This window comes from Cydia strobilella, chromosome Z (genome assembly GCF_947568885.1).
Source record: "Cydia strobilella chromosome Z, ilCydStro3.1, whole genome shotgun sequence".
NCBI classification, from domain to species: domain Eukaryota; kingdom Metazoa; phylum Arthropoda; class Insecta; order Lepidoptera; family Tortricidae; genus Cydia; species Cydia strobilella.
The window spans coordinates 21,897,261-21,919,545 of NC_086068.1; the positions used below are offsets into that span (position 1 = coordinate 21,897,261).

The following is a 22,285-nucleotide window of genomic DNA, read 5'->3' on the forward strand; positions in this document are numbered from 1 at the left end:
CAGTGATGAAGATGATCTAACGCCTGTGGATGTTGCACTTTCCTCGCTATAGTGAGGTGAAAAGTTTTGTGTTACACACGGGTGCAAATGTATTTTACTTCTCGTGTGTTGAAACACTTGCTACGCTCAGGATTCTATTTTAGAACCACTCGCTTTGCTCGTGGTTCAACTATAGAATCCTTTCGCTTGCTCGTGTTTCAATTCCACACTCGCGGGTAAAATACAACTTTGCACCCTTGTATAACAAATAACTATTATAGCTGACATGTTATGCCACAGAAGGCCGCTGTCGTACTAAAGCTGTCAAATTCCGCGCAGCACAGTCGATTCGTTTTCAGCACAGTAGCCGTGGGGTAATTTTTGAGCTCAAGTCAGTCTTCTATAGTTATTCTACTTCGTTGATTGATAAAGCCTGACCAGAAATATATGATCATGCGCCATGTTGCGGAATTTCATTGGAACTAATTTCTTACACTGGCAATAATTTTAATGATAGGTTGTCACTGTTGTCAGTGTCATTGTGGCGGTTTACTTGAATAATGCTTAAGTGTTGAATATTAAATAATAAATAACAAAAATGCCCAAAACTATACATAGTCAGGAGCGGAACATTGTTAATAATGTAAAAGAAATAATGCTGGAAAAGAGCAGTTCGGGAAATTAAACTATTTCGCTACGAAACATTTCCAAATTAACATCAGAGCTGACAGGTAAACAAATCAATATGTCATTATAGTCTGGTTAATACGACTTGGTTATTGTAGTGTTATGTTATACAAGCGAGGAAACACAGTAACAAAAATGAGTGAGTTTAAAAATATTTACTATGGGCTTTGGAGACGATCAATCTTGTTAATTGACAATGTAGCAGAACCTATGTAAGTTTACGGAATATATACCTAGTAACATGACCATCATCGGCATCATCATCTAGTCCATGGGCCAGCTAGCCAAAATTTGGAAAATAGTATAATTTGGGGGTACTAAATTTCCTTTTCACAGCAGTTAGGCTTATTATGATGTTAAAAAACCATGATTACCATCTCAAAATGGTAGCTAACCAAAATTGCCGCCAATCCAAGATGGCGGATATTGAGTTTAAAAAAATCAACCATAACTCAAGAAGAATTCGTTTTTTTAATTTTTTTGTGATACTTTTTTTTAAATCTGGTTTGATCATGGTGGCCTTTTGGTGATCCAATCTTGGATGTAGACCTCTTCCCAGAATAACATGATCGAAATATTTTTTCAACTATACAGCTGAGCAGAGCTGATGGTGTGGCTAATATTAGACACATCATCTGGTATGTTACGACTAAATTAAATACATATATGTAAATTTATATACATTTCTAGGTAAATCGGAGGCATCGATTACGCGGATTACAAGAGAAGGTTGTACCTCCTGAGGTTTTATGCAAACCAAAAATAAAATAGAAGATGCAATTAGACGATTTTGACCTATGTGTGATACGTAAGAAAATACATGAATTTTATACGGTAAAAAAGAAGTACCGATTATAAAAAAAAGTGTAGACACCAAATAAATGGGTTCTGATTTTGATTACGGCGAATAAAAGTAGATGTAAGTCAAACGAGTTGCCAATCCACATTGTTCAGACTATACTGAACTGTTGCCATATAAATGAGAATAATAGCGCCCTCTTGACAATGATCATATATTCCTGATCAGGCTTTACCATTAATGAAAATTTATCATCTTCTAGCCTATTACTAAAAATAATTTCGTACTTCATTTTTAATGCTTACTTCGACTAGGTTACCCAAAGCTTAAACCCCGCTAGATGGCGTGACTTTCGCAAATTTTCAGGTTTTATTTTTTTGTGGAATAGTGTTGGTATCTGTATACTTAAAAGTATGTTTAGCGCACTCTTTACATAAATATTGACCTATTATAATAAACATTGAATACTTCATTGTGCAAAAACCACCTTTAATGTCGACAGAGTGTTTCTGTCATGCTATTTCCTACTATTACTCACACATGCAAACAGTGTTTCCGTGACGCTTGTAGTAGACAATTTCATGCAGTGTAAGTATGCTGCAATGGCGTTGCGGTATGTTCGTGGAAATACGTGCAAGAGGATTCGGGTTCGAGACTGGTACGACAGGGGTACTTTTTTTTGTCCTTTTTGTGTTATCTTTCTTATACCTTTTCTTCTTCGAATTCTTGTTCGATTCCGATATAACCGAAATATATTTCAGTGATATCGGAAACGGCTCTAACGATTTCGATGAAATTTGCTGTAAGGGGTTCGATCTAGCTAGGTCTTATCTCTGGGAAAACGAGCATTTTTGAGTTTTTACTTATGTTTTCCGAGCAAAGCTCGGTCTCCCAGATATTCAGTATTATTAATAAATTAGTTTATTAACGTTTTATAAAAATATGTGACGTATTTATCAGTACGGTTTTTACTCACTATTATTTTTAGTCGCTTTTGGCGACATGTTTCGGATTCTTTGGGAATCCTTCCTCAGGCACGAGTGTCCGCGGCGGTTGTACGTCGTGCACTGCCCGCGCCGCCCGCCTCGTCGCTCGTTGCGCACGCGCTGATGGGGCGGGGGCGGGGGACGCGGGGCAGTCCGCAGCTGCGGCTGTATCGAACGAAGTCAAGCACACTGCACTCACTATGTCCCCGCGATCGTCACAACACACTTGCCGCTTGACCCTAGGTATTATAGGCTTCCATGCAGGTGGCAACATCCAGCCTCCGTCCCGATTGTAATTAGGGCGGCGTGCAATTTCAATCGCCTCGCGAATCTTACGCGGCACAAAACATTTCTCCCGTACCAGTAATCTCGCTTTATCGAAACGAATGAAATGGGACGCGCCTATAACGCTGCGTATGTGTTCCGACAACCTCGTGGAGACATTCCTTCCGGTCTCACCGACATACGCCCTACCACAATCGCAAGGTATCTCGTATACCCCCGGGCTTCCCGGCGGGTCCTTGTCCTTTGGAGAGCGCAGCAACTGCCTGACTTAGGTATGGGGACGGAAGATTGTCCTAATGCTAAAACTCCGGAGTAACAGGCGCCCTACCAGACCTTCACTTGACGACTCCATCTGCGGACTGCCCCGCGCCCCCCGCCCCCGCCCCATCAGCGCGTGCGCAACGAGCGACGAGGCGGGCGGCGCGGGCAGTGCACGACGTACAACCGCCGCGGACACTCGTGCCTGAGGAAGGATTCCCAAAGAATCCGAAACATGTCGCCAAAAGCGACTAAAAATAATAGTGAGTAAAAACCGTACTGATAAATATTTTGAAATATGTCTCACGATAGTTTAAGTGCGATTAAAATGTGACGTTTTGAACTAAAAGGTACCACGTTGTCGGTTGTCGTATAGGTTGATTTCATTTTGAAGCTTTATGGAAATAGCGTCTTATTGACAACAATAAGTAGTAATAAAGAACCTTTTTGGGTTCTTCCAACTCAGAATAACTAGCATATTTATATTGAATCCTGATGCTAATATATAAAACATGTCCTAAATATTTTTGTATAGAAGTTTTACTTTGTACTACGTCACGCAAACTGGGAAAATTTGTTGATACTAAAACATGACGTGATGGAATCGATATTTTAGGATATCTTTTTATGTTAGGATTAGGATGGAGAATACTGACGATTCTTAGTAGCACCATAGAGTAACTTATACTAGAGCGGTACTGTCATAGTAAATTTTGTAACCCCAGTAAATTCACTGCCATCTGTCGACACACTTTAAAACTAAAAATGAAGATTTATAAAAATACGATAGAATGTATTTAAATATAGATAAATGATTTTTTTTATTTGCATTCATTATTTTTATGATTTTGACCCATGTTCTTTCACTGATATGCGTTAAAATTGTTAAATAACAAACGAAACCGTCAACGCCATCTATACGACTGTAGGCCAAAACTAGTAGCGCCCTCTGAACGAGAATCAAATTTTCTTCATTTTCGAGGCACGTTTTTTCCTTAGACTGTATCTATCTATTACGGAGTTATATCTATCTTTGGTAGCACTAGCCCAAGGAAGTCCAGGTTTGTAAGTGTCAGGTATCAGTTTTTTTAAAGCGCTAAATATAGTTCTACAAGTAAAGGAATCCCTTACTGCCCAGCCTCTATAGTATTTTCAAACTGGAAGGGTACGATGATAGATTTCATCTCCATACAATTTATAACCTAAAAATGCCAAATGTTGCAAAATTATATTGAATTGTCATCTATCATCGTACCCTTGTAGTTTGAAGTAGTTATTTACGATACAAGTGCGGAAAAGAGAAAATTCGAAACGAGAGGCGATAAATTAAAACACGACCGCAGGGAGTGTTTTAAATCGACACGAGTTGCGAATTACCTATTCGCACGTGTATCGTACAACGTTTTAAAGTACATATGGCCCCTTAAACTTTCGACATATGCATGAAAAGTGCTCTTTACGCACTAGGGCGAGAAAGTTGCACCATATGTACTGTAAAATATTTTTAGTACATATGGTGCTACATATACGTTACCGCCCTAGTGCGGTAATTAGTACAATACGTGCATATGTCGAAAATGTAAAGGGCCATAATTATGTACTGTAAAACGTTGTTCGCAACTCGTGTCGATTAAAACACTTCCTTCGGTCGTGTTTCAATTTATCGCCACTCGTTGCCAATTTCCTACTTTTCGCACTGTACTAATAATGAAGTAGTAATTGTAAAATAAAATTAAAACTTTTTTATATTTTTATATTTTTTGGATTCAAGTACAGTGAGTAACAACATTGCATGGCCTTCTAATTATAACTATTATAGAAAACGGGATATTTATCATGTTTATTTATATTATTTATTTCTCGATATTTTGGCCGGTCTTGCAAGACCGGTCGTTGTGGAGATCCCTGGGGAGGCCTATGTCCAACAGTGGATGTCTTGTTGGTGTAGATGGATTCACACAACAAAAGAAATAACATTTTTTCATATAAGTTGTTATTCGTAGTTGTCCCAGTACCTGAAAGAAAAATGATAGCACAAAATGTCTAATGTTATAGGAAGAAAGATGATGCAACAATATGGATTCTAATAAAGTTATCACTTACTTACTTGGTAGTAATAATTGTGTTTTTCATTCATATACAAAATTCCATCATTTTCAACACCAGAAAAGTTTTTATTTTATTGCAGTGAGGATGTCCTGATTTTTTCTGGCTAATGAAGGAAAACATTTTATTTTGAATTTTCCTGGATTTTCGCGGGCCAGAATACCGATGATTTTTGTAACTTGATTTAGACGTTGCTATCATTTTCAATCCACAAATTCCACAATGGAAGTGACAAGTCACAATAAACATAACCCCATATGCCAGTGTCAACAAAAAATGCACTAAACATGACGGCACTGCAACTCGCGTCAATAATTGTCGGCGGAACGGCGCGACGTTGCCACTCCAGGCACTTCATAGAGTGCCTGGAGTGGCAACGTCGCACGCCACGTATTTGTACACGACATTTTTGACACACACATACGTAAAATAGATGAAAAGATAACGTTGATTTATGCATGATTTCTGTATGAAACAAAGTTTTTCTATTAATTTAGCGCAAACGAATATTCGAAAGTAGATAAATGCAAAAATATTTATGTCGTAGTGTGTAGTGACTTAATTAATGCCGATTGAATTTTGTATGAAAATCGAACCACCTTAATGGGGCTGGCCGGTCGAAGTATTTAACAGATGACGCCAGCATAACTTGCCCTGTCAATCCCTAGAAGGAGGGCTAGCATTTATGTGCTCACCAGTTGGCGCCACTGTAAATGTAGGTCCAGAAAAACATATCTCAAAATTTTTCTATGCTTATTTTTATTAAATCAATACGCTCTAATATACACTAAGGTATTTTAACGTCCAAACTTTGCCATTTTTTCAACCTGTTTAATTTTGCATATACTTTAGTTGGCACTTTTTTAAACCAATAACATTTTTTTTAATAGCCTGGTTTAGTGTCCCACTGCTGGGCAAAGGCCTCCCCTCGTTTCCTCCACTCGACCCTGTCGTTTGAAATTTCCCGCCAGTCCGGATAAAATGCGTCCAAGTCGTCCCATCTATGGTGTTCCGTGGGTCCCACTCGGTAACCATTTTGGCCCACTTTTCAGGGTGCATGCGGCAGACATGCCCAGCCCAGTCCCTTAGCGGTCTGGACACCTACATCTACAACTCGAGTTCTGGAGCGCAGTTCCGTGTTTCTGATTCTATCAGTTCTGCGAACACCTAGTATACTGCGCTCCATCGCTCGCTGGCAATCCTTGAGTTTGGACTTTAACGCCTCAGTTAATGACCATGTTTGAGTACCATAGGTCAGGATAGGCAAGATACACATGTCGATGAGTTTACGCTTGAGACACAGGGGAAGGTCACCCTTCAATAGCGCCTTCATGGACCAGAAGCTCTTCCAGGCGTTGTCAATACGTCTATTGACCTCTATGTTTTGCCTGTTTTCGAAGGAACCTATCTGGCCCAAGTAAATGTACTCATCAACATACTGTATATCCTGCCCATCTACCGTGACCCTGTGTTTTGCTCCATTGGTCATCAACTGGGTTTTCGCTCTGTTCATTGTGCTATAATTATTGAGCTAGATCTATTGTTTACCATGATTAATCACATGGAGAAAGATTTACCACAATTATGAATAAGGAGTGAAAATTCAAGATAAAAAAGCTTGAAACCCCCCAAACTTCTATGCATTTGACATTTTGAAAGACCTCCATCTCGGTAGTCCTCATTGTGGCAAATTCTTGTTTTTTTTTTTCGCCTAGCACCCATAGTACAAGCTTTGCTTAGTTTGGGGCTAGGCTGATCTGTGTAAGATGTCCCCTAATATTTATTTGTTTATTTATTTTTTGGAATTTTATGTCCTGGATGACAGCCCTTTAAGCCAAATCTCATAGAACAAAACTAAAGAAAGGGACAATCTATGATGGCGCCATTTATGCAAACCTTTGACAATTGCCAACCCCATTTAATACCAAATATTTGTAATATTATAAAATTACATACAAAGTTATAAAGCTGTGGTAGCCGAGTGAATAAAGCGTCAGAGGAAGAGAAGGAGGAGGAGGAGGAGGTGTAGGGAGGTTAAGGGCAAGTTGAAGCGCACGGGTAGTGTTGTATAGGGAATGCGGAACCGGTACTGTTCCCAGCACCGGGACTGACATTTCCGGTACTGGGAAAGAACCGGGATTTCCCGGTTCTTCGGTACTTTTCGGTACGGAGTATTTACTGTTGTATTTTTTGTTAAATGATGAATTACTTATATGAAACTGAAAATTAAGATTCAATTTTGTGTAATTCAGTACAAACACAACCTAGAAAAGAACAAAATGATGAAAATCGACACTAGTAAAAAATCACAATTATGTACTTAAGCTTTCTTACTTTATTCAATAATTTTCGTAAAATGCGGCATTTTACGCACAATATCTATAAAAAAATATGTCATAAACTATTATTTTAATGATCAATAAATGGAAAAGCAATAAATAACTCATAAGAACAATCGACAGTTTCATAACCTTTCACTAATCAAGAGAAATAGTATATTTTCTTTCTTCACTCATTAACTTTCGTAGACCTTCACGAAGGCGTTCTCTTTTTGTGTCATATTCCTTGAGTGAAATTTCCCTGATTGTGCTAGGAGATTTATTAGGCAGCACCTTCAAACAGCGGTGTCAAATCGAGAGATATGGTAAACTGTTTAAAAGGAACTCTTTCGAGTGCAACCATGGAACCATGCGACAAATTCTGTCGTTTTTGTTATTTTTGGGTTTACAATCAAATTCATTAAGTAGACTATAAGTTTCACGTTCTTGAGTAGTTGGCGTTGGGAAAACGTCTGTGTGCAAATAATCATCTCTTGTACTGGGTCCTGGTTGTGGGTCTGGCTGCACGTCAAGGACAATTAAATGAACCTTTTTTTTAAATGCTTGCGTAATCCACTAGCACTCGTTGATCCACCTTACGTTTTTAAAACTTTCCCGCACTAATGTGTGTAGTTTGTCCTTTTCTTTTTAAATTATTTTATTTTTCTTTTTAAGAAAAATATAATAATTTAAATATCAAAAAGTACGTTCGGGTTGGCCCCCTAATCTTTACTTCTTTATTTTAATTCACATGTATAGACCATCAAACTACAACAGCTACAATACTTGTAATAAGTATTTATCTGACTACTCGAGCCGGACTGTCAAGGTTGGGGACTTTGGGTAGTTAATGTAGTTATCGCGCCAAAGCCCAAATCGTAACCGGGAAATACCGAGCGGGACAAACCTTGGGCAGCCGAGACTGCCGAGAGTACTACACGGGTGCTACGGAGATTAGGCGCCAAATTTTAAAGTGATTAATGCGGTTTACTTTACTAACTTTTCAGTACCGAAAAGTACCGAAGAACCGGGATTTTCATTACCAGAACCGGTACCCGAAAAGTTGAAATTTCCCGGGATTTCCCGGTACTGCCAGTACCGGGAATTCACGGGAGCATTCCCTATGTTGTATATTACCGGGGCCGCCTTGTTGATGAGCGGCGGCGGCACGAGCGGGTCGAGGCCGGCGCCGCCCGCCGCGTGCGCCGCCAGCTCGGCGCTCAGCTGCTCCTGAAGGCGCGCTGCCGCGCCGCTCTCCGGGTTCAGCTCGTTGCCCAGCATGTGCGGCGCCGAGTACCCGCCGCCCATTCTGGACCAATATAACACCACGCTTTTATGATTACAATACGGTTGCCAAAAATTTTATTAGCAATCTTAAGGCCTTTCTCTAGGGACTTCAGCGATTCCAATCCTGAGTTTTTAACTTTCGCTCAATAGAAAAAAATCACGGACATAGGTCTAAAAAGAACTTAAATAAATTATGCACAAGCCTAAAAACATATAAATTATTTCTAAAAATGAGAAATATTATGCTTCAGCAGTTAGTTTTTTTTATTAAAACACAAAAAAAAATATTAATCCGCGGTGCGTGCTCGGGGTACATCCATTTCGAGAGAAGAACCTACTGGGCCTTAACACCGACGTTTTATATAGAATATAATAGTTTTATACAGGGTGACCTAAGCCATTGGACAAACCCAGAAATCCCACGTAGGGTTACTTCTCAGGAATGCTCTAACGTTAATATTTTTTTAATTAGAACAAAAGGAAAAAAAAAAATTTATCGAACAAAAATTAATTCCAATGATCGACAACAAAAAGAAACATACTGTATTATTGGCAGTGTTTTTGACAACTTGCTCGAAAATGTGCGTCAATGATGACATTTGTCAAAAGTCAGAATCTTATTAATGTCATAAATAAAAAAGGATAATCAATAAGGTCGAAGAAGGTTTCATACTATTTATTACCTCTGGAGCTAATAACACATACTTGGCTGCCCCAAAGTAAAAAATCGTAATTTGTTAATTTCTTCGTAACCGCTACACCGGTTGTTATGATACTTGGTATACTGATTCTAAATACCCTAATGCATATGTACATTTCGGCTTTGTCCAATGGCTAAGTACACCCTGTATAAGAGGTTCGAGTCCTGTCGGGAATTTATTTATATATTTAAATTTTATTGCACAAATTTAAAAACACAATGGCGGACTTAACGCCTTGAGGCATTATTATTATCTGGGGGCACGGCAGTGCCCCGCCAAGACGAGCAAAGCGAAGCGCAAGGGCACTACCTACCTTTTCTCGAAGCGCTTCGTCGTTTTTTTGAACTCTCGCAACTTGGGTTTGGATTATACTAGATAAACGAAATTCTCGGGATATGATGTCAATAGTGCTCTAGCTCTAGTGTATAGCTCTTATACTTTAGATTTTATTCATATATAAAAAACCGCGATTTCGTCACTGACTCACTCACTCACTCACTGAAGATCATCAAAACCTTTAGTGTACTTCCTGGAGTCCTAGGAAGCTGAAATTTGGTATGTAAGATAGTCTTAGTACACAACAAAAAAACTCTAAAACTTGAAATTTTTAGCTCCTAAAATGAACAGGGGGGTAAAATTTTGTATGGGGAATTATTAACCGCTGAACCGATATAGTTGAAATTTAGTATGTAAATAGTTTTTGTCATGTGGAAATATTATACTTTTCGACCCCAAAATCACCCCGTAAGGGTGAAAAGGGGGTGGAAAACGGCGTTAGGGGAAAAAGGGGGGGGGGGTTGTAGTTTGTATGGGGAATCAGTAAAAATCAGATTCTATAAAAGATGCCCCCAGATACGTATTTCAAGATTTTTAGTAAATCACCCCTAAATTAACCCTTTAAAATAAAGGGATGAAAAATTGTCATAACCTCTAGCCGCCCAGACGTCAAAACTTGCCAAGACAAATGCAATTTTGATTTGTCAAAACGAAGATTCAAATTAGAACGGAACAGGAGACCTTTTTATGGGTCTCTGGGCGGCTAGAGAATAAGCAACTTACAAAAAGAAGTGAAATCCCACCAAAAACATTTTCATGTAAAATGTTGCCAAGACGAAACCATAAGGCTCGCACTGTCAAAAAGTTATCAAATTTCTTGTAGAGCCTAGCTTCTAACTCTACAAGCCCTAACTTCACAAACTCTACACCTTTGTCAAAATATGTGGCTTGGCCGTTTCGTTACTACAAGAACTATTGTATGATAAAAAATAATGAATCTTGAATACAGTTTTCATCTTACGCCCATGTGACGGTAGCGAAACGGCCACGCCACATATTTTGACTAAGGCCGGATTTAGACTTGTAAGTTTCTAACGTAAAATTTATGTAAGCAACTTACGACTGCGTTTACACCTAAAAATAAATTTACAGTAAGAAATACTTACAAAAGTTCTGTGAGATTTACTTACGTAAATTATAACAAGCTCATTTACACCATACTTACCGAAATCAGAATTTAAAATGCCACCTCATGACGTACAGTCAAATTAGAAGCTGCATAATATTATTTTAAAAAGTCAAAGTAGCAAACAAAGAGAGTGCTGGGTAAAAGCTTGGATGGAAAACAAAGAGGAACAAGGCCCATTTCCAAATATTTTTTTGAGTTATATAAGAATGGAGTACCTGCCGAAATCAATTTTGTAATTTGGTCAATGAAATCCGACAGGTTTTGAAATTTTGCTTGTAGGTACAATATAGCACTATTAATTTCAAAAACAGTACAACATTTTGAAAGGCAGTTACACCAGCTGAGGGACTCCTGTCCTGGTTACACTTCGAAGTTCTAGTTTTAGCTATGGGCTATATCCTCTTAAGTTTTGCAGTTTTCTCACAATTTCCTCTGGAGTTGTATTAATACTATTAATGTTTTAGACAAATTGCATACAAATTTTTGAATGCTCCTAACTAAATAATAAAAAAATCGAAATAATCAAAGGAAAGTACATAGCTGTGGTGAACATAAATAAATCAAATTAAATCAAAATATTTTCTAAAATGTTAATGTCCAGAGACCGAGTCCGATTTTTATAGTCTTAATTTTTGTAGTCTAAATGAAATATCACACTCAGGCAACTAAGGCCCATTGATACAAACTAACATACATACAATAAAAATCATATAACAATAACAAATCATTCAAAAGAAATAATTAGCTTTTCCACCTCAGATGGCAACCAGACTCTTGTTTGCTTAAAGTATTTCACAGCAAAGACCTACGTAAATAATTTTACTTATCGATCCAATTCGATAGGTCGAGAAATGCTTCCGTGAGCAACCTCAAGGCAGTTTACACTTATAATTTTTTACAACAATCGTAACTAGGAAAAAAATATGATAAGCTACTTACGAGGGTGTTTACATTTGCAAATTCACCACAAGTTACTTGCGTAAGTTACTTACGTGAGTAAAACTTACAAGTGTAGATCCGGCCTAAGGTGTAGAGTTTGTGAAGTTAGGACTTGTAGAGTTAGAAGCTTGGCTCTACAAGAGATCTGATAACTTTTTGACAGTGCGAGCCTTATGGTTTCGTCTTGGAAACATTTTACATGAAAATGTTTGGTGGGTTATTTTTTATTTTGACACCTTTTGCTTCACGCGTCATAACCTGTTAAACACCACATTTGTCTTCCTTATCTTACAATCTACTAATCCATAAACCTCTATTTCAAGAGCATGTTATAAAGGACTTAAAAGAGTTAGCAAACTAGTTAACTTATAAATAACTTAAATCTTCTGAAAAATATCAACTTCTACTTACTTTGACTCTAACTTAGGTTTCAGCGGCCTTTCAGAACCTTAAAAAGAACAAATTATGTTGAACTCATTTTCGATAACTCAATTTTGATGTAAAGCTTTTTTAACCTAGGTATACTTCATTATATCAAAAGGAGGAGGTTTTCAATTCAGCTGTATGTTTTTTTATTCACCACACCAGCTCGTAGTGGCTCTTTTTCTCTTCTCTCTCTCGCTCTTTGTTCTTCAAAAATTCAAAGTAATCTGCATAGAGATGTAGTGCATAATTATTTTCCACCGTATTTTCACGGAAACGTACGAACGTGTCTTGCTATTTCAGTCAGTCTCGTTTCAAAAAGTACTGAGGTTCACTGAAGCAGCATGACAAATACGAACGTCAATTATGCACTACATCTGTACGTGTGCTAACTCGGGGCACGAATACTAAACTGATGTCTATGATTAGTCTAAATGTATATTTGTACATTAGCTCATTGAAAACCCTCTATTACGGTAAAAATGTTCGATATCGTGTCTAATTTCGAGCCTGTAAAGAGTGAATTGCAAAAAAGGGTAGGTAACACAAATATGCAAAAATGTAACACAAAAATGAAGAAAATGTATTTGTTTTTTGTGTTACGTCACACAAAGGATGCCAAAATCGACGCCGCAATATGTTTCACCGCGTGTAAAATAAGTGGCGTCGAATTCAGGGATCCGCAAATACCATGCCGATAGCCAAGTAATTTATCTATAGAACAATGTGAAAACAGTAGTAGAAAACGGTTAGCTTATCACTTTTAACTGCTATCCAAATTTCCAATTTTTTGCGACAAATAAAACACATTTTCTCACCATTGCTCGAAAACCAAATAGCTGATGACGCGTGCGTTTGCGCCGGCGTAGGTTGAAAGTTTTTAAGAAGTGTGAATAAACGCATGTGTTCATATTCTTCCTTCAAACGCGTGAAATAGCGTAACACAAAGGAACGAAATCTGTCCCCGATTTTCAACACAAGATTATGTTATATAAAATATACGTTAAAACCGTCTAACAAACATTATGATAATAAGTTTTTGATTTATGTTCAGGAACATATTTTCTTTCATAAAATATAAGTCATCCGTCAGACGTATCGGTGAAGGTCGACCATATGTAACGTATCTCCTACTATTACCAATCTTGGTATATAGTGGCGTTCTGTCGAAATGACCTTGGGACTATGCAACTCGATCCAGTGATTTGTACCCGACTCAAGGAGATGCTGAGGAATAGCTGACTTGCTAACGTCATTGTTCTTGACCCATTGTCATTGGTCTATATCCCGGTCAATATAAGTCTAGTGAAACTAACCGTGAATCATTCAAAACTCTAGATATTTTAATGTTGAGGACATTTCTGATTTTGGAAAATAAACTTTTTTTTGCAAGTCACTCTAAAGGTAATAAACTTTCAACAAAACGCGAAACATAGTGGCAACATCAGTCGACTTGTCACAACAATCATATTTTTGACAGATAAACGTATTTAAACATTATTTTTATTTAAAAAATATTTGAGTTGAAGAGAAGAAAAGAAGTAAAATACTAATCAATCTAATCATCAAAATTAATAAAACAAAACGCAGTTAAAGTCGGAAGATAAAATAAAACGTGATTTCACAATGCGGCAACTTGAAATTTTGGTTCACCGCCTTGCTTAACCAAAATTTCAAGTTGGCGGATTGTGATCTGATTTAAAGATGTTTATGAATGATTTGCTAATATGACGAATAAGTATCTCTTAATACATAACGTTATATTGATAAAACAAGGCATCGATATACAATTATTGATGAAATACGTAGTATTTTGGTCTAAATTATCTACTGTTAAGTTTTGAGTTATGTCAATACCTAACGTCATACAACAAACGTAAAGGACGCACTTATGCGGCGAAGGAGATGGATGTATAAGCACTACTTGCACTATCCCACTAACCCGGGGTAAAGGTGCAAGTGGCCCTTAGTAGGGTAAGTAAGTGCAGCGAGTATGCACTTTAGTCTTAGGCGATGCCGCTTGGCACGATTGTTCCTTAGGTCAAACGCTGATTTGACCCGGTAGCCACGAAAACATACCATGCCTACATTGCCTACCCCCCAAATCTTGGGGGTGAAAGGGTCAACTCCCCAGGTCCAATCTGTGCTAGTATCTGCCTGGTCTTGGCAACTAGGGCAAGTTATATATCATTTTCGTATAATTTTGGGACGAGGAATTCATTTCTGAAATAATTATTATACCTTTACATAAAAAACAACCGGCCAAGTGCGAGTCGGACTCGCGCACGAAGGGTTCCGTACCATTACGCAAAAAACCGGCCAAGTGCGAGTCGGACTCGCGCACTGAGGGTTCCGTACTTTTTAGTATGTGTCGTTATAGCGGCAACAGAAATACATCATCTGTGAAAATTTCAACTGTCTAGCTATCACGGTTCATGAGATACAGCCTGGTGTCAGACGGACGGACAGCGGAGTCTTAGTAATAGGTTCCCGTTTTTACCCTTTGGGTACGGAAACCTAAAAACGGCAAAAAAGTCAAGTTTGTTATATGAGAGCCCCACTTAAATATCTATTTTATTCTGTTTTTAGTATTTGTTGTTATAGCGGCAACAGAAATACATCATCTGTGAAAATTTCAACGTCTAGCTATCACGGTTCATGAGATACAGCCTGGTGACAGACGGACAGACGGACGGACAGCGAAGTCTTTAGTAATAGGGTCCCGTTTTTACCCATTGGGTACGGAACTCTAAAATGATTTTTGTACAAAAAATTAAAATGTTATGTAAAAACCGGACAAGTGAGAGTCGGACTCGCCCACCGAGGGTTCCGTACCTTTTAGTATTTGTTGTTATAGCGGCAACAGAAATATATCATCTGTGAAAATTTCAACAATTTCACCAGGCTGTATCTCATAAACCGTGATAGCTAGCACGGTTCATGAGATACAGCCTGGTGACAGACAGACAGACGGACAGAGCAGTCTTAGTAATAGGGTCCCGTTTTAACCTTACCCCTAAACCCTTAACCCTAAAAAATTGGACAATGTAGTCCATTTATTCTCCATTCTGGAAAATATCACTACAGTAGACATAAATACATTTTTTTTTTTACCTAAAAAAAATATAGCGCGTGGCATTGACGATTTCCATACAAATGGAACTATGGGCACAGGGCGGACACGCTATACATCAAAAATCACTTTCGTTTCTATGTGTGAACGGCACGTCTGTACACGCGTCACGAGTCATAGTGTGAGTAAGTTGCTTAAAAATAGTACTGAGCGGCCGGCAAACGGCCGTCAATCTGCTGTCGCGGGGCGAGGTAACTCGAGTCGGGGCGGGGCGATGCGTGGCCGTTCTGTATGATAATACTATTACTTATTCTCTGCTATGGGCCAAAGTCAAAGATTAAAAACACTGAATTTGGCGTTACAAAAGAATACATATAATGTTTAAATATTTTTCCATGCGTTTTTGCCCTTTTGAGGTACAAATTTATCGTTTTTCATTTTATTGATACAAACTTTCACCCCCCCATTTCACCCCCTTAAGAGTTAATTTTTTTTATAACTAACATACCTAATAAATCGATGTTCAAACTTTCAGCTTATTTTTTTCAGTAGTTTAGGCCCTACGTATGTTTGAGTTATAGTCCGACAAGAAATTGTAGACAATTATTGAAGGAGCCTATTCCTACGCAACTGTCACATTTTTGACGCAAAATGCTTAAACATGGAAACAATTTGTTATGTAATTTTTTTAGTTCCATTTTCTTTAATTTCTACTAATTTATAAAGATATTTTATTTAATAATATTCCATACATTTTAATATCTAACAAAACTACCTTACTCTGCTTACTTCCGGACATCATACAATCTAAACCGCTGAAGATATGAAAGTGAAAATTTCAACATCAATTAAATACGACAGGTTTAAGTGTATGATAATTTTTTTTTCATAAAATCACCCCTTAAGGGTTGAGAAATTTTGTATGGAAGAAAAATAAAAACAACAAATTTGTACCAAAAAGTGGCATAAATGCATGAAACAAGCATTAAAACATAATAACCATACTTTAAATCACCTAATTCAGTGATTTTGTAAATATTTTTAATCTTTGACTTTTGCCATAGTTCCATCTGTATAGAAATCGTCACCGCCACGCGCTATAAATAATTTTTTTTACGTAAAAAGTTGTATTTTTCAGAATGGAGAATAAATGGGCTACATAGTGCTAATCGCCATATTGTGATTGTAACAGCCAAAATTGTCACAAAAAATTACATAACATTCATTTTTGTACAATAATCGCTTTTTTAGGGTTCCGTACCGAAAAGGTATAAAAGGAACCCCTCTGCCTCTGTCCGTCTGTCTGTCACATTGCTAAATATCTCGAGAACTACTTAAGCTATCGATTTGAAATTTGGAATAGATATAAACAGCGCTAACTTTAACACATTGGATGTGTAATTTTTTTATTTTATTTTTATTAATTATGAAAAATGCTCAATATAAAGAGGGGGCAGAAGTTCTAAGTCTATTTACTAGGTCGAGTGGGATATCATTAGAAAGAACTCGAATTGAACATTACAAAACATTTTTTTATTTGTTTTTATAAATTGATTTATGAAACAAAATGTAAAAAAAATATACCAATCCCCCCCCCTCCCTTATCTCCGAAGTTTACCAACGAAAACTTTTGAAATTTTTACATAATAATAACAATATCATAAATAAATAAAATAAAATAAAAAAGCCGTTTATTCCTTAATATCGTTACAATATTACTGTACAGTAAATTATTTAGAATTTAAAATATAAAGTATAAGTTATGCATGCACTATTAATTCGATATTTCTCTTATAATTTACTGTATGTCTACAAAATAATTATTTTTAACATTTTTTCATTATGTTGATTTTAATATAATTTATAATTCAATTATTTTAATATAATTTAATTTTTCAATTTGGTATATAAATTATGTCTTAGATATTAAGGACCTCTCTCGAGTATAGGCCTCCTCCAACTCCTTCCATGTATCTCTAGTTTTTGCTTCTTCAATCCAGTGTTTTCCTCCTATTTTAGTAATTTCATCTGACCATCTTTCTAATGGTTTTCCTTGCCTTCGTTTTCTCTCTGGACCCGGCCACGCTGTCACAGTCTTTGTCCACTTGTCGTCATTCATTCTTATTACATGACCCGCCCATCGCCATTTCAATTTTTTGCAGTATGTCAGAGCATCAATTACTTATGTTTTTTGTCTATCTCTATGTTTTTCTTTTTATCGATACGTTGAATGTTTAGGATGCTCCGTTCCATGCTTCTTTGGCATGTGTTAATTTTATTTTTCGTGTAAGAATTGAAGATCCACGTTTGACATCCGTAAGAAAGGCATGGTAATATGCATGAGTCCAGGATTTTCTTTTTCAGTTTCAGTGGCAGGTTTGATTTTAACGGTTCTTTGTAACTCCAGTACTTGTTCCAGGATATTTTAACACGCCTATCTATTTCATCCAGATGCCGGGTTTTCTTGAAGGATATCTGTTTGCCCAGGTAGATGTATTTTTCAACGTAGTCAAGAGTATTACTATTTACTTTGATAGAGTCCCGATCGTGGTTTGTCATGACTTTTGTTTTTGATGTGTTCAGTTCTAGACCTATATTTTTACTTACAAAGTAGACGTCTTCGATCATTGATTGTAGCTGTGCGGCTGATGTAGAGAAAAGTACAGTGTCGTCCGCAAATCGTAGGTTGTTTAAATATTTTCTTTCAATTTTTATGCCTTTGTTAGACCAGTTTAGGTTCTTCATTATATTTTGTAAAACGGTTATAAATATTCTTGGCGACAAGGGGTCACCCTGTCTTACTCCTCTGCAGATATTTATTCCCGAGCCCATTTTTTTAAACTTAACTCTACTAACGCTTTTAGAGTAAATGTCTTTAATGAGCTCTATTACTTCCAGCGGCACGTTGCATTTAGTTAGAGCAGTCCACATGCTGGTGTGTGAGATCGAATCAAACGCTTTAGCGTAATCTATAAAAGCGAGGTAGAGCGGGTCGCCTTTGCTCCTGAAACTTCTCTATTATTTGGTCTAAAACCTGAATGTGATCCATGGTAGAAAATCCCTTTCTGAACCCAGCTTGCTCTGTTGGTTGGTACTCCTCCGTGAATTTTGAGATTCGTATAATAGAATAATGTCCGATTTTGCCCATTCAATCGGGATTGTTCGTGAGTTTAAAATTTTGTTAAAAAGAGCTGTTATGTGTGGTGTTAGCAGGATTCTACCGGCTTTAATTAGTTCTTTTGTGATTCCATCAGGACCGCTACTCTTATCCCTTTTCAATAACTCTATCTTTTTCAATATTTCGCTATCGGTGAATCTTTCTATACTTGCTGTGTTTGTTACTTGAGCAGGTTTATCTAAATCTGGAGCGGTATTAGTACATCTTTGGGAGTAAAGGTTCCTGTAAAATTCTGTCGCTGTATTAACAATTTTGGTTCTTGAGTGTAGTTTGTTTCCAGTATGTGACTCTGTTAACATAGCAATCCATTGCTTAGACTTGTTGATTTCTTTAAATCCCTTTTTTATACTTCCAGTCGTTTCAAAGTATTTTTCTAATATGTTGAGCCTATGCTCTTGGTAGTCCTTTTTTATAAGCTTATGGACTGTTTTGTATAAAAAACTTAACTCTTGCTTTTCTTCCCTGGACCGCGGTTTTTTATGTTGTAACTTGTCTGCGTTGAAGTAGAGCATGAGTATTTTCCGAGATAACCTTATTTTGCTTCGGTATGGCGTTAAAATTAGTAGAGAAATTTAAGTTCTCTGTAATTGTTTTTTTAATTTTTGAGTAAAAAGACTCTACTGTTTGGTCCTCATAAATTTTTAAGCTTTCGATATTTTTTTCCACTTTCTAAGAATTTTTTTTCTGTTGTAATGTCACTCAAGTTTTGTTTTTTATTTTTGAATTTAATTCTACTTTTCTGTGCCCAACATATATTGTAAGTTCCTCTAATTAGTCGATGGTCGCTGCAGAAGTTAAATTTGTCTATTATATCAATGTTGGTAAATTTCTTCTTTGTATTTGTTAGAATATAATCAATTTGGCTTTTCTTGTTTTTTGGCGAAATTCATGTCCACATGCTAGAAGTTTTCTTTTTAATACGCTGTTCATAATAACCAGATTATTTTCCAGTGCATGTTGTATCAGTTTTTCACCTCGTAAGTCTCGTTTACCGTAGCAGTATGGACCCAATGCGCGTGTCTCTCCATTTTGACGCTGTCCAACGCGAGCATTAAAATCGCCCATCAGTATTACATTTTTAGCGCATGACTTTTGAGCTCGGTTCAGTTGGTTGTAAAAAGCGTTAGCTTCGGTGTCGCTTGTGCTGCAGGTGCATACGCCTGAATAATTGATATAGCAATCTCGTTGAAATTCAAATTTAGAATACATATTCTTTCAGACACCGCAACAAAGCTTTCTAAATGTGGTTTCAAGTGTCTTTTTATTAAGAAGCCCACACCATATAAGCCTTTGGTTTCGCCGTAATAACAAAAAATATGATTTTCGTCTTCTGAAATATTGTAACCGATTCGTCTTATTTCAGACAATCCAATTATATCATATTTAATGTTTGATATCGCAGTTGTAAATTCAAGTATTAATATTACAGGAAAAATATAATCACAATTTTTTTACACGAATCCGGATTCTGGCTCCACGCTATCCCCTCTAGTAACTGCGCAACTTTATTAGACAACAATTCTTTTAGACTGGCTGTCGGCCTCCTGGGTGCCGAAATAGTTGTCCCCCACCGCTGTCCCTGCGGAACTGAAGTTGACGGTCAGGGCCCCCACGGCCTCTCCTGCCGAAGGAGTGCCGGTCGTCTGTCCCGCCATGCCAGCCTTAACGATGTCATCCGTCGGGCCCTTGTCAGCGTGGGCGTGCCAGCCGCGTTGGAACCACACAGGCCTGGCGCGCGACGATGGCAAGAGGCCTGATGGCATAACTCTCATCTCATGGAAGAATGGGCGGCCGCTTATCTGGGATGCCACATGTGTAGACACCCTAGCGCCGTCCCATCTAGCCTAGTGACGTGGCGTCACTAAAGGCTGGCGGAGCGGCGGCAGCGGCTGAAGTCCTAAAGCGCCGCAAATATGCTGGTCTCTCAATAAACCACATGTTTGCGGCGTTTGCGGTAGAGACCCGACTAGGGCCGTGGAGCTGCGACGCCCTTAACCTTTTACACGAATTAAAAAAAACTACTGGAGACCTCGGGTCACCCTAGGGCTGGCTCATTCCTAGGGCAAAGAATAGGCATAGCCATCCAGCGGGGTAATGTAGCCAGCCTCATGGGTACCCTTCCGCAGGGGACAGACTTGGGGGACCTTTCATAGGTGGGTATTTTTCTATATTACTTAAATTTTTAAGTAGTTTTATTTTAAGTTTAGTTTAGTTTTAATTTGTTAAGATAATACGTAGTTTTAATGTTTTTTTTTATATTTAGATATGTAATTCTAATATAAATATGCCTGGCAAAACTTTTAATTTTCCGAATTGTTCATATTTTACCGTAATCTTCAACTAATTTAATTTCATTGCTGTTATGTGGTTTTCCAAGAATACATTTTCAATATTAAATATACCTAGTTTTTGGTTATAAAAAAAATATTAAAATACCTTCTTTCAAATAAAACAAAAATTGTTGAAATAGGTTCAGTGTCCTTGAAAAAACTAGTTACCTAATTTACCGATAGATGGCGCTGTACACAATTGCGCTTGGTATACTTCTGGTCACGTCTTTCGTGATTCTATTTACATGAGAAAATTGAAAGTTTGTACGGAACCCTCGGTGCGCGAGTTAAACGAACTCGCACTTGACCGGTTTTTGTATGGAATGGTTATATTATAATATTTAATTCAAAAATGAATCCCTCGTCCCTAAATTATACGAAATTGATATATAACTTGCCCTAGTTGCCAAGAGCAGGCAGATGTTTAGCACAGATTGGACCTGGGGAGCTGACCCTTTCACCCCCCCTTTTTTGGGGGTACGCATGGTACGATCTCGTGGCTACCGGGCCAAATAAGCTTTGTTTCACATCGGCATCGCCTGCGACTAAAGTGCATACCACTCCATACATTTGCTGCCCTAACTTACCCTACTATATGGATGTTTGCATCATGTGCTGGTGCTGCCCCTGTTGAAGCACAGTGGCCACTTCGATAAATCTCTACAATTTTATGTACGCACCACTATAAAACAAAGATAAAATAGCATTTTATTGTAGATTCAGTTTTTGTATTTTTGTTAAAAATGGTGGAGCCATGGGGGTTCGCGAGGTCTACAGCTCACAGAGCCAATAGTTTAAATAAAATGTATACAAGTTTGAGGTTAGTGTTTAGGAATAGTTGTTTTGTTTTGATAGCTAAACCACTTACTGGGAGAGCTCGGCGGAGAGTCCTTAATGGTCTCCTGGTAGATAGGCGGCGGCGTGGGCTGCGGCTGCCGGCGAATGCTGGCCAGGCTTTGTGCCGCCGACTCTGCGGAAATTACAAACCATTGCGGTTGTTAAGTCTGTCTTAATTACCTACCTACTATTTGGTAGTCCATGCCAACTTTACTAAGTTTACCACGTGACATTTACATTAAATTTGTCTACGTTACTAACTAGCAGGGGTGCGAACCTCCTCGCTTCGGGCAAACACGGCTCCGTTCGGCTCAACATTGCTCCGATCAATTATTAGGGATGGTATTGTTGTTTTACTTTACGCCTATTGATTGTATTGGACAAAACGAGGAATGCATTGTTTTTTACCGTATTTATAACAATATTATCTACTTAGTATGTTATCGCAAGACAGTCTCCACTTTATGTTTTTGTTCTACCAATAGGCAGGTATTTATACTGTGCCTATTCCGATCACTGCACATGATACTGCAGAGCACAGTCGGGCTCTAGCAGCGTGTGTTGTCAAAGAGTAAGTCACACAATACTGTAGAGCACAGTCGGGCTCTAGCAGCATGTGTTGTCAAAGAGTAAG

General features: G+C 37.8%; 1 protein-coding gene across 7 annotated transcripts in view; it reads right to left on the reverse strand.

The window, feature by feature from the left end:
* Positions 1-22,285, reverse strand: part of LOC134754192 (protein AF-10) — a 168,543-nt gene that overhangs the window by 20,601 nt on the left and 125,657 nt on the right. For all 7 annotated transcript variants that reach the window (XM_063690334.1, XM_063690330.1, XM_063690335.1 and 4 more), the window contains 3 exons: positions 21,683-21,784; positions 12,222-12,258; positions 8,556-8,727 (listed from right to left, as the gene is read on the reverse strand). In XM_063690334.1, coding sequence (XP_063546404.1) covers positions 8,556-8,727; positions 12,222-12,258; positions 21,683-21,784 — 311 coding nt within the window. The remainder of the gene's footprint in view (positions 1-8,555; positions 8,728-12,221; positions 12,259-21,682; positions 21,785-22,285) is intronic.